Source organism: Sabethes cyaneus, chromosome 3 (assembly GCF_943734655.1).
Source record: "Sabethes cyaneus chromosome 3, idSabCyanKW18_F2, whole genome shotgun sequence".
Lineage (NCBI taxonomy): Eukaryota > Metazoa > Arthropoda > Insecta > Diptera > Culicidae > Sabethes > Sabethes cyaneus.
Window position 1 is genome coordinate 248,226,987 of NC_071355.1, and position 11,502 is coordinate 248,238,488.

The 11,502-nt window shown below is 39.4% G+C and overlaps 1 protein-coding gene and 1 non-coding gene across 2 annotated transcripts; both read left to right on the forward strand.

The window, feature by feature from the left end:
• Positions 1 to 5,316: 5,316 nt before the first annotated feature.
• Trnaa-agc (transfer RNA alanine (anticodon AGC)) lies at positions 5,317 to 5,389 on the forward strand. Its single transcript has one exon. It is a non-coding gene; the product is annotated as a tRNA-Ala (tRNA).
• A 4,526-nt stretch (positions 5,390 to 9,915) lies between these two features.
• On the forward strand, positions 9,916 to 11,254 carry LOC128741040 (matrix metalloproteinase-19-like). Its single transcript, XM_053836617.1, has 2 exons — positions 9,916 to 10,515; positions 10,574 to 11,254. Exons 1-2 carry the CDS (start codon positions 9,916 to 9,918, stop codon positions 11,252 to 11,254), a joined length of 1,281 nt encoding a protein of 426 aa, XP_053692592.1.
• The last annotated feature ends 248 nt before the right edge of the window (positions 11,255 to 11,502 follow it).

Genomic DNA, 11,502 nt, shown 5'->3' on the forward strand with positions numbered 1-11,502 from the left:
TCCCTCGATACACTTAAGTCCAGCGATGCCAGTTGTGAAGACATTTTAGTAACTGTGAAGACATTTAATTTTGTGAAGACATTTCGAAATAAATGAAGACTATTGAGCTCATACTTTTGTTAGAACTACCTATGCATTTTCAGTTAAAAATATCCACAAAATTATATAGCGAAGTGTAAGAGATTTCGTATAGGTTGCTCGCACTTACAGACAATCTCGTTGCGAATCCGAATCAATGTGTGCTTGATGATATTTACTCTTTACTCTACTTTACGATAACTCTTCTCACTCTTTTTTTCTCACGCAGAGAACCCGCACAATCAACAAGAACAACACCATCGTTTCAAATTTGATATATTTTACTGGGTTCTCCGGGTTTTCAGATTGCTCGACTCGACTCGTTCATTCAGTGATTGCTGATTGCTCGACTCGACTCGTTCATTCAGTGATTGCTTCCACTCAAAGTAGCACGCGTTTTTTGGTTTTCTGCTAAGTATTCTAGACAAATTCGTTACTAAATAGCTCTGTTTCTGCAATTTTCATTGTCGTGTGTAATTTAATCCGAGGAAACATGCCAAAAATATACCAAAAAAATACTTTAAAAAAGTATTTTGTGAAAGGTAAGCCAAATGTTTTTAGGTTATGTTATGGGCACTAGTTAAATGAACATATTTTATAAATTTTTAGTTGCAAACAACGCTACCACCTCCAAGCCAAACGCAACACCTCGATTTCGTGACTCCTGCTTTATCCAACGATGATATTAAATTGATCGATGATGGATCTAATGTCGTTCCTCAATGACTCGATGAGTCAAGTCGCTTTTACGCGAAGGATACGAATTTCGCGTAAAAACCGTGTAAATCTCAAAGTCGCGTAAAAATCAAACCGCGTGCAAAGCGCCTTCAGCGTATTTGAGCTGCTGTTTGTTAGTCTTCGGAGGAAAGATTTTCTGACTGCAGGAACGGATCCCTTTCCAGGAACAGTGGGTCATTCAACTCTTTAGACGAGCATTGGTAAAAGTGGTCAGATTTTAAGCACTAACAACAAGGTAATTTTTCAACCAAATCGAAAAATATTTACATCAACGATCGGAAATCTTTCTACAAATTAAACAAAATAATAAAACAGTTTATTTATAAAAATTCTGTATTGATAAATGCCTAAACGTCAAGTATTGTCATAATTGATGAATCACGTCGCCACGTGTAGGCACATTTTTTTTTGCTTCCCAAGTCTGGGACGACAGCTATATACACTTTCGATTTTATTCATTTCCATTTCTGAATTTCAGTGACCAGGTCTTGCTGAACGTAAAATGTGCAACTATCTTTCACGTTCTACAGTTGACATCCACATCGGCATTTTATTATAACTTAATCAAAATTGAAGTCTCGTGCGAAAACTTTGAAGGCGGAATATAAAATTTGTTCATTACCATGTTATTCTTAATGCGCTGTTCGAGGCAACACAGTAAGTGAGTAATCGCATTTCTTGTGTACTTTTATATGCTTTTTGTAAATAAAAATGAGAGATCCTCTCTGTGCCTCTTATCTTCTGCTTTCCACTACGATGCAAATGCGTTTTAACTTATCAGCTTTGCATAAATCAGTTACAGGCACCACTAGTTAGGTAAGTGTTAGGAAGTGCTAATTTTCTTAAAATTACATTTATGTCGCCCGCCATAATAAACGGAAGACAGGGATACCAAAGAGTTTCAATTTTATTTATGTCCTTTTGAAAAAGTATCCGAGATTTATGTGATGCCTGCTGACGCTTTTATCTCAGAAAAGGTTATGGACATTTTGTTTATTTAATCGGGACTGTTGGTAATTCTTTGCAAACCTCTGCATTGTAGTCGCAGAAGAAAGAGCCACGACTCAACGCTGCTAAAAAAAAAGAAGCCGAAAAATGGATACTTCTACATCAATTTCTGATATTTCGTCCCATGTGAATGTACACCGAAAGCACACTTGAATCTGCTTTGGTTCAGGATTGGGATTGGGATTGGGATTGGGATTGGGATTGGGATTGGGATTGGGATTGGGATTGGGATTGGGATTGGGATTGGGATTGGGATTGGGATTGGGATTGGGATTGGGATTGGGATTGGGATTGGGATTGGGATTGGGATTGGGATTGGGATTGGGATTGGGATTGGGATTGGGATTGGGATTGGGATTGGGATTGGGATTGGGATTGGGATTGGGATTGGGATTGGGATTGGGATTGGGATTGGGATTGGGATTGGGATTGGGATTGGGATTGGGATTGGGATTGGGATTGGGATTGGGATTGGGATTGGGATTGGGATTGGGATTGGGATTGGGATTGGGATTGGGATTGGGATTGGGATTGGGATTGGGATTGGGATTGGGATTGGGATTGGGATTGGGATTGGGATTGGGATTGGGATTGGGATTGGGATTGGGATTGGGATTGGGATTGGGATTGGGATTGGGATTGGGATTGGGATTGGGATTGGGATTGGGATTGGGATTGGGATTGGGATTGGGATTGGGATTGGGATTGGGATTGGGATTGGGATTGGGATTGGGATTGGGATTGGGATTGGGATTGGGATTGGGATTGGGATTGGGATTGGGATTGGGATTGGGATTGGGATTGGGATTGGGATTGGGATTGGGATTGGGATTGGGATTGGGATTGGGATTGGGATTGGGATTGGGATTGGGATTGGGATTGGGATTGGGATTGGGATTGGGATTGGGATTGGGATTGGGATTGGGATTGGGATTGGGATTGGGATTGGGATTGGGATTGGGATTGGGATTGGGATTGGGATTGGGATTGGGATTGGGATTGGGATTGGGATTGGGATTGGGATTGGGATTGGGATTGGGATTGGGATTGGGATTGGGATTGGGATTGGGATTGGGATTGGGATTGGGATTGGGATTGGGATTGGGATTGGGATTGGGATTGGGATTGGGATTGGGATTGGGATTGGGATTGGGATTGGGATTGGGATTGGGATTGGGATTGGGATTGGGATTGGGATTGGGATAAGGGGTTATTTTTGGTTTACAGTTACTGTTACAATTCTAGTTTTTATTCTCGTTTATATATCTCTGTTATCATTCTCTTGAAGTGTCACTCGAAACACTACATGAAACTCTCTAATCTCAAAACCCAAATTCCAATGCCCAAAAACCACCACCTTTTGGGAGCTCCCTTTCCAAAATAGCACAACATTATCCATCCATCTTATATGTACTGTATTTCCGGCTATACACTTCGCAGAGAGAGAGAGAAAACAGGCACTCGAGATACTACTTACGTGCAGATTTTTTGGAACCGAAATAAACAAAATACCCCATAATACTATAATCTCTTCCTATTCGTAATCCAGGTTGTACATGCAAAAACACAAATCGGTATCTATCCGAATCGACCGTTTCAGGCCAGCCAGCCAGCCAGCCAGCCAGTCAGCCAGCCGACCGTCAGGCACAGGTGCCAAAACAACCCGACTATTAGGATCCGGCCAATCGTTTGCTGCTGTTGCTGCTGTTGTTGTTGGAAGGCACAATGTTTTCATTTGCACACACCACGCAGGGAAAGCTGCAGGGGTAGCTGTCGAAAACTAGCACGTACTCAAAAATACAACTGCACTGCACGAATTGAAAGTATCTTTCGAACAAATGGGTAACGAAAACAAAACTCCAAACTTCCAAGTAAGCTCCATCCCCCGCTAGCAGATTCGGTACGATGTTGGAGACCGGATAAATCCGAAGTGCATCCGGTTCACCGTGAAGATATACTGTTTTAATTTGTGGGATCGAATGGGGATCTCTGGTTGGATGGAGAGAACTCTTTTCATGTGCAGGTGTGACTAAGACATTGCATGGATTTAGTTGCTGGATTGCTCCGGTAAAGTTTTCGAGTGTTTTACCGACATTGCCACATTGTAAAGTACGGAGAAAAGAACCAAACAAGTAATTTGCAAAGCAACTTTACCGACATAGTATCTAACCATTGCAGAAAATAAAACATTTCAAACAGTTTTAAACATTACTGTTAAGGGTGCTGCTAGTTAAACTAACGGACCACCACAGCTTTGTGGCATGCAATTTTCTTTTTCACTTCTCGACCGATGACCCCATGTGCTGTGCTTGTTGGTCACTGTGTCTTAAATGGGCTTAAATCTTTGGCCCGATCTCTACTGGATGTAGGCCACATATTGGTCCTTCCGGGATCAGATATACTTAAAACCACAGAGGCTCTGGCAACCATCACCGCTGGCTGGGAAAAATGGTAAAACCGAAAGCAAATGACGCTGATACCTTAACAAGATTTTCTTTCGGATTTCATTCTTTCGTCGTAGCCTTTCGGCTCGTTCCTCCCGCTTCGGATCCGTAGTAAAGTCCAGAAAATCCTCTACTCGGATTGTCATGCTGCTTCCTGATCTGGGTTTCACGTTTATCTATGGATGTGAGTTCATTGAAAGGTACTCTCTCATAGCTGGAAAATACATGCTTGCTGGCGAGAAAAACGTGTGCATTCTTGTGTGAAAAGACACGTTCGTCCAAGACAAAGTGCTGCTGCTGTTGCTCTGACAACTTTAATTTGTGAAAATATGCATAGCTCCGAGAACAATAATAATACAGTTGAATAAGAATTACTAGGTTCGGAATTCCGTTGGTGCAAAATATTTCATCTGTTTCACCAACCAAGTAGTGCCTTACAAGCTAGTGCTGTCCAGCCAACCAATCAATATCTTTTCATTATATCATAGTCGAAGTTGAATGAAAGTTTCAAAAACGTCAATTGCTTCGTTCTTATTTCTTGCAGCACCATGGAGCCCACCAATATTTGGAAATATAAAATATATTATGTTGAAAATTGTTAGCATTAATTGAAGTACATATTTTGATAATAGAACAACAAATTGATCACGTAAATTAATCGTAATACTAAAATTGCAATCACCAGTCACCATAGTGGGCTTATCATTTATCTTTAATATTTATTTTCTAAGCTGTACTTATCAATTTATATGCTGAGAAAACATACAACAGCAAGCACTCACCTTCAATCAGCTGTGTATACAAATCCACTGATAAAGCTTAACGCATTTTTGCTTCGCATGCAGGCAGCTCGCAAACTTGACTTATTTAAAGACAACGAACGACAACTTACGGTTGTCTGGTGGGGAAACTATATGTTTCGTTTGCTGTCAGACACCTTACACCGGTGGCACTTCGTTAAGCGCTGATTTTTACGCGGTCACGTTTAATCCTTATTTTTTTTGCTTTAATAATAGCAGCAGCGACTTAAACTACCGTCCTTAAGTCCGGGGATGTAGCTCAGATGGTAGAGCGCTCGCTTAGCATGTGAGAGGTACGGGGATCGATGCCCCGCATCTCCAAGATGTGACTAAACAAACTTTTTGCTTTTGTAATATACTTAAATCCCCTTGCCAAGAAGTTTTGATACTATTATACTGGATTAGTTTAGATTCGAAGAACGATTGCGGGGTTAACATTTTAAATTTGGCCCTGTCAAATCTCAACTAAGTTTTGGTCCCTAGTTATTACTTCAAACGTCTTTTTGGTGCTACCTCACATTTACCTCTCCATAAAGTAAATAGAGTTGAAGAACCAGGACAGGAAAAGTTCAATCATTCATTGAAATAAAACTGAGACAAATTAAAGATGAAGTTGAAACAGAATTTAAGTTACTTCAAATACCATTCCCAATCCCAATCCTAACACAAAAATTAATCCAGTTCAAATGTAAATCAAAAGTCGAAGTCAAAAACGTCCCTTTTTTTTCGCCCCCCAACCCCCCCTTCAGTGGCCCAACACCGGAGGGACAAAAACTTTTTAAAATATTTGTAATGGCCCAATTTTACATAAAAAATGGGGTATTGCTTGATTTAAAACGCTATTCCTCGGAATCGGCAGAGAATACCTCGGGGCAATGAGTGATTCTTATGTAAAAACATCTGCGGAACACGATGAAGTTAGAATTTTTGAGATCAAATTGCCTTCATTGAGCGAAAAATGTAAATTTAGTTTTCAAATTGAGTTTAAAAATATTTGGCAGCACTAGTGCTAGAAAATAATATCTTTTTCGAATTCCTTGGGTGATTTCCTTTGAAAATGTGAAAATAGTGTCTTTCTAAACCTAGTACTTCCGGAGATATAAGCAAAAGAAAATAAGAGGTTTTGACAAAAACGGGTCCTTTCCTTAATCGAGGAAATATCCGATCGGCTCCAAATTTTGGATTTTAACTTCCTGGCCGAAAACGAACAATCTGACAAAATTTGGTTCAAATCCGTGAAGGTCGATTACACGTTTGAACTTTTTCTCGGTCACTTGGCATGGAATGACCCATAGGTAAGAGACAGTATAATTGTGTAATTATGTCTGTTCATTACGAAAATATGACAAACGAGCTCGACTTGGATTCCCGATCATATCAGTTTTTTTACGAAAAAAAAAGAGAAGTCGTTATTTTCCGATAGGCGTTGGCTTAATCGTGAACTTTCATAACATTCGTATAATGCACGTAGCGTTTTATAAAAATGCAATAATTCGTACAGGCATAACTTTCATTCGAAAAATACACTCAGGGTGTAAGCTAATATAGCTTCATTTCAAAAAGAATAAAAATGATTTTCGAATAACACCAAAGCGAACCATGCAAAAAATAAGCCGTGCCAAAATCGAACATTTGTAAGTGCGCCATTTTGAAACCAGCTGGTTTTAAAAATTAAATAAAAATACTAGTTTTATGGCAAAAATGACGTGCACGACATCAAAATGGCATAAAAAGGTACAAGAAATAATGCGAACCCAATTTGGGTTTTATTACACTCTTATGATGGCATTTAAGACCAAAATTGGTTTTGAAGACCACCATAAGCGTACAATAAAACTCACATTGTTGCTTGGGGAAGATAAAACATTAAAACAAAAATAAAGAAAAAGAAAATGAAATGGAAATGATACAAAAATTAACACCGAATTGGCAAAACTGAAACTAAAATGATATAGAAATGATGAAAAATCCCAAAGAAAACAAAATGATAAAACTGAAGTTTTTGGAGCGTCTTAGTAGAATACGAAACCTGGAATTAAATAGAAAGAAAACTTAACCAATTTAATTCTACTATATATATTTATTCTGGACAGATAGGGTTTATTTCTAATACCCGTCGTAGTAAGGAAAGCCACTCTAATTTTCATCATTTCTTAGGTGGATTTAACGAATACCACAAAAGCTCTAGTGCTGATTTGACTCAAACACATTTACCTTCCGAATCGTGCACTTTGAATTCACTGAAAAGCGATTAGTAAAGCATTTTATTGAAATTACGCAACTGACTTTATTTTTAAAATTCGTCGTACCGTTTTAAAATCCATTCATCAAAATTTTCATCATCCAAACTAAAAATCACAATAATGTTTACGAAGCTTGCGCGCATGTATTTGTGTAGGACAGGTTATGCAATTTTTCCCGGCTGCAAAATACCAACAATGCGTTGCGTGAGTTATTTTCATTTTATGAACGACGGAAATTGAAACGATTAGTCGACATTTTCTTCTTCGTCGCACGAGAAAACGTTGGAAATTTGGCTGCTAGGAATTCTTTAATGAAAAAAACCATTTAAATAGATCTCGGCTCACTTTGATTGAACGCGTATGAGAGGCAACGAACTAAAATATTAGGGAATAACTAATTTTGCATTGTGTGTCATAAAAATCGCTGATATTTTTAATAATTTGTGTTGGATAGAACGAGAATAGGCAATTACGACGAAGTAGCAACATACCCTACTTTCTTCGAAAATCCTAATGCTTCTCATCGATGGATAGGCGAGCGGTCAAAAACTCGGAATCAAACATTCAACCGTATCCCATGTAATCAGACGTTCAAGAACTATATGGGTCATTCCACGGGAAATTTACAGTCAAATTTTTTTTTCTCTTCGGAATATTTTTTTTACGTTCTTTGTTCAAAAAAAATCGACACGTATTTTTGTATTTCGATGTTACTGTTGGAATTCGCAAGATATGATTTTTTAAATTATTGTAATCCGAAAAAATCACTATTTTTTTAATACTGATTGTAAACGTAGTTTGTAATATCAAAAAATGACTTTCTACCAGATGTGTTCACTATTCCACAAGCTTTCAAAATTGGTATACCATACCTCCTCTCGATTGTTTTTCAATAGTTAAATAGTGCATTTTTATAAACAATTGCAATTTTTTCAAAGTTGGAACTTTTTTTTCTCGATTTTTTTTACTTTGAAATATTTGTTCATCTTTCTCGAAGAAGCATGCAAAATTTGGAAATGGAGAAATGAAAACTCTAGAAGTTATGAATTTTTATGTCTCAGCGCGTGTGTTACTGTGAAGCGAGCGGTAATGCTCAATCGATGTTCTAACCCACGGGCAGCTTCATAACGAGGCCGCCTTTGATGCTATTAAGTGTAACGTGTCGTTGAAGCACGCGTGTTCGTCCGCTCGTTTGCATTAACGTGCGCGCTTCGATATAAAAATTCATAACTTCTAGAGTTTTCATTTCTCCATTTCCAAATTTTGCATGCTTCTTCGAGAAAGATGAACAAATATTTTAAAGTAAAAAAAATCGAGAAAAAAAAGTTCCAACTTGGAAAAAATTGCGATTGTTTATAAAAATGCACTATTTAACTATTGAAAAACAATCGAGAGGAGGTATGGTATACCAATTTTGAAAGCTTGTGGAATAGTGAACACATCTGGTAAAAAGTCATTTTTTGATATTACAAACTACGTTTACAATCAGTATTTAAAAAATAGTGATTTTTTCGGATTACAATACTTTGAAAAATCATATCTTGCGAATTCCAACAGTAACATCGAAATACAAAAATACGTGTCGATTATTTTTGAACAAAGAACGTAAAAAAAATATTCCGGAGAGAAAAAAAATTTTGTCTTTAAATTTCCCGTGGAATGACCCATATACTTATATCAAAAAAGACCTTACCTGTAAGAATGTCCATTCTCAGGAACTGAAAATTTAGAGGTGGTAACTGTTCCGGCATTGGTCTGGTATACGCCTTGATGTAGGTTTCTTCATTCATCAGAATACAGAACACTTCCACTTCCTAAACAGCTTCCTTCCGCGAGTTTTGGCAATCGTGTTCTGTTTGTCACCTGAATTCGGTGCAACCGAACTTTGTACACGTGAGTCCACAACGTGTCATTGTTTTTTTTTGCACAAAATAAACCGAAAATTTAACCTGTTTTGACAACATTCTGTTCAGCTTTTTTTGGACGATTTGGCGTGGAATTTCTCTAAATTGATTTTAAAATTTAAATGATGTAAAAAACGCTATTTTCTTCGGTCGTGTATCGACGACCGGTTTCATGACGGAGATCATTGTATTCGGATGGTATGTTTTTAGAAACGCTCGACGATATTACTTAGCACCGTTACGCATGGAGGCTAAATTCTGTGGAATTATTATTTTGGCAATCGCCTTATCTTATACTTACGCGTACACATCTATTCTGCCCTTTCCTACCTAGATTAGTAACTGTCTATCCTGCCATGAATCCATTCTTCCAGTTTATGAATCATATCGGGCAGTATTACTTGGTAATAATTGAACAAATATTGACGGCTTCCGGCTTTGAGACGCTAAAATCATTGAACCCTTAGAGTTAAGAAAAAGGCAGACCACAACACGCCCACCTGTTAAACCACGCTGAAATTAAAAACAACCCGCACAATGCTAATTGACGGAGACCCCATCTTCCGTCAATGACTAAGAGATCGGAGGAATTTTCGCACATGACACACACCACCGCCTTGCGCCGCGATTTAAAGTCGTGACTACGCGGCTCGGTAAGCTCAGTTTAGTGGTTATCCAATCAGTGTTTGGTCGTGATACGATGAATCGTCCGGTCGTTTTGCTAATTCTCCAAGTGGTGATAGTATTCGAAGTGAGAGCAGCTGCCGTTTTTACTGAACATCCTTATCATGACGAACCGTATTTCCCGACCGATTTGGATGGTGTAAATTCCCGCCATGATCTTACGGATGAGCTAAAGTGGAACAAATCACTGCTTACATACAGCATAGTCAATTATCCTTCTGGAGTGTCAGCGGATTTGATTCGGTCTACAATTCGCCAAGCGTTCGATTCATGGAGCCAGGTTACCAATTTGGACTTTGAAGAACAAGTCGGATCACCTCAACTGGTAGACATTCAACTAAGTTTCGAGGGCATGAACCACTACCGCAGGAATATACCGTGTCGATTCAGTCAGGAACTTACGCTGGCCCATGCATTCTTCCCGGAGGTTGGAGACGTTCACTTCAACACTAAATATTTTTTCTCCGATGACACCACAATAGAGCAGTTCCTTAACACAGCGGTTCATGAGATCGGGCACTCGCTTGGTTTAACGCACTCTTCATCTCGTGACTCTATCATGTATGGAGCTCAGTTGAGCGAGCTTCGCTCGAAACCCCAACCGGAAGATATAAAGGTAAAGTTAATTCCATTTTAATTCATGACAGCCGCCTAAATTCATTTGCGTTCAACAGGCAATTCAATCTATTTACGGAATTCGATCAATACAACCACCACGTACGCCAATAGTCACGCCTTCAACCACTTCGCAACCGACGGTAAACACCCCGAAACCACGCACCACCACCGATCTCTGTTCACTGACCTCCTTCGATACGATACTGATCGATCATCGAGGTGATGTTTGCATCCTAGCGGGTCGGTTCTACTACAATCTGAACGAGACCAATCCTCCGCCGCGTAAACTCTCCGCCAAATGGCCCGGTCTCCCGGCGAAGGTGGACGCCGGCGTAACTTATCGGGATCAGAAAACGTACTTCTTCAAGGGTAAACAGTACTGGAAGTACGACAAACGGCGGCTGGAGGAACGCTACCCACGTTCGACTGAAATCGGCTTTCCCGGGGTGCCCTCCGATATGGACGCATTGCTGGTCGTCACCCGCGGCGGAGGTTTCTATGCTTTCAAAGATCAGCAGTACTGGTTTTACGATACGCGAAAAGCGAAACCAGTCGAGTGGTACTACCCGAAGTCGACCGATGAATTCGCGGGGTTCCCCAAGCAGTTGAGCGCTGCGCTGGTTACGCCGGCCGGCAGGAGATTTATCTTCAACGGCTTGCGCTATAGGGAAATCGACGAAACCAGTAAGGTCATCGGTAGGGAACGGGACGTGCGGCAGGATTGGTTCAATTGCTAATTATCGGTTGTACCATTTTGAGCGAAGAGTGTTTGTCGAAATCTAGTCGTGTTTATTGTAAGCTTTAGGTGTGTTGGTAACTAGTTTTACAGTTGTTCAATGCTCTTATTAGCATTAATATTTATTATAAGTGTTTTGGCATTTTACTGAAAATAATATACGGAGATTGTTCACTACCAAAAATGAAGTTTTTTCTTGCTTGTTTCTACAAAATTGAAGGGTGATGATTAATAATAAGTTCTAAATAA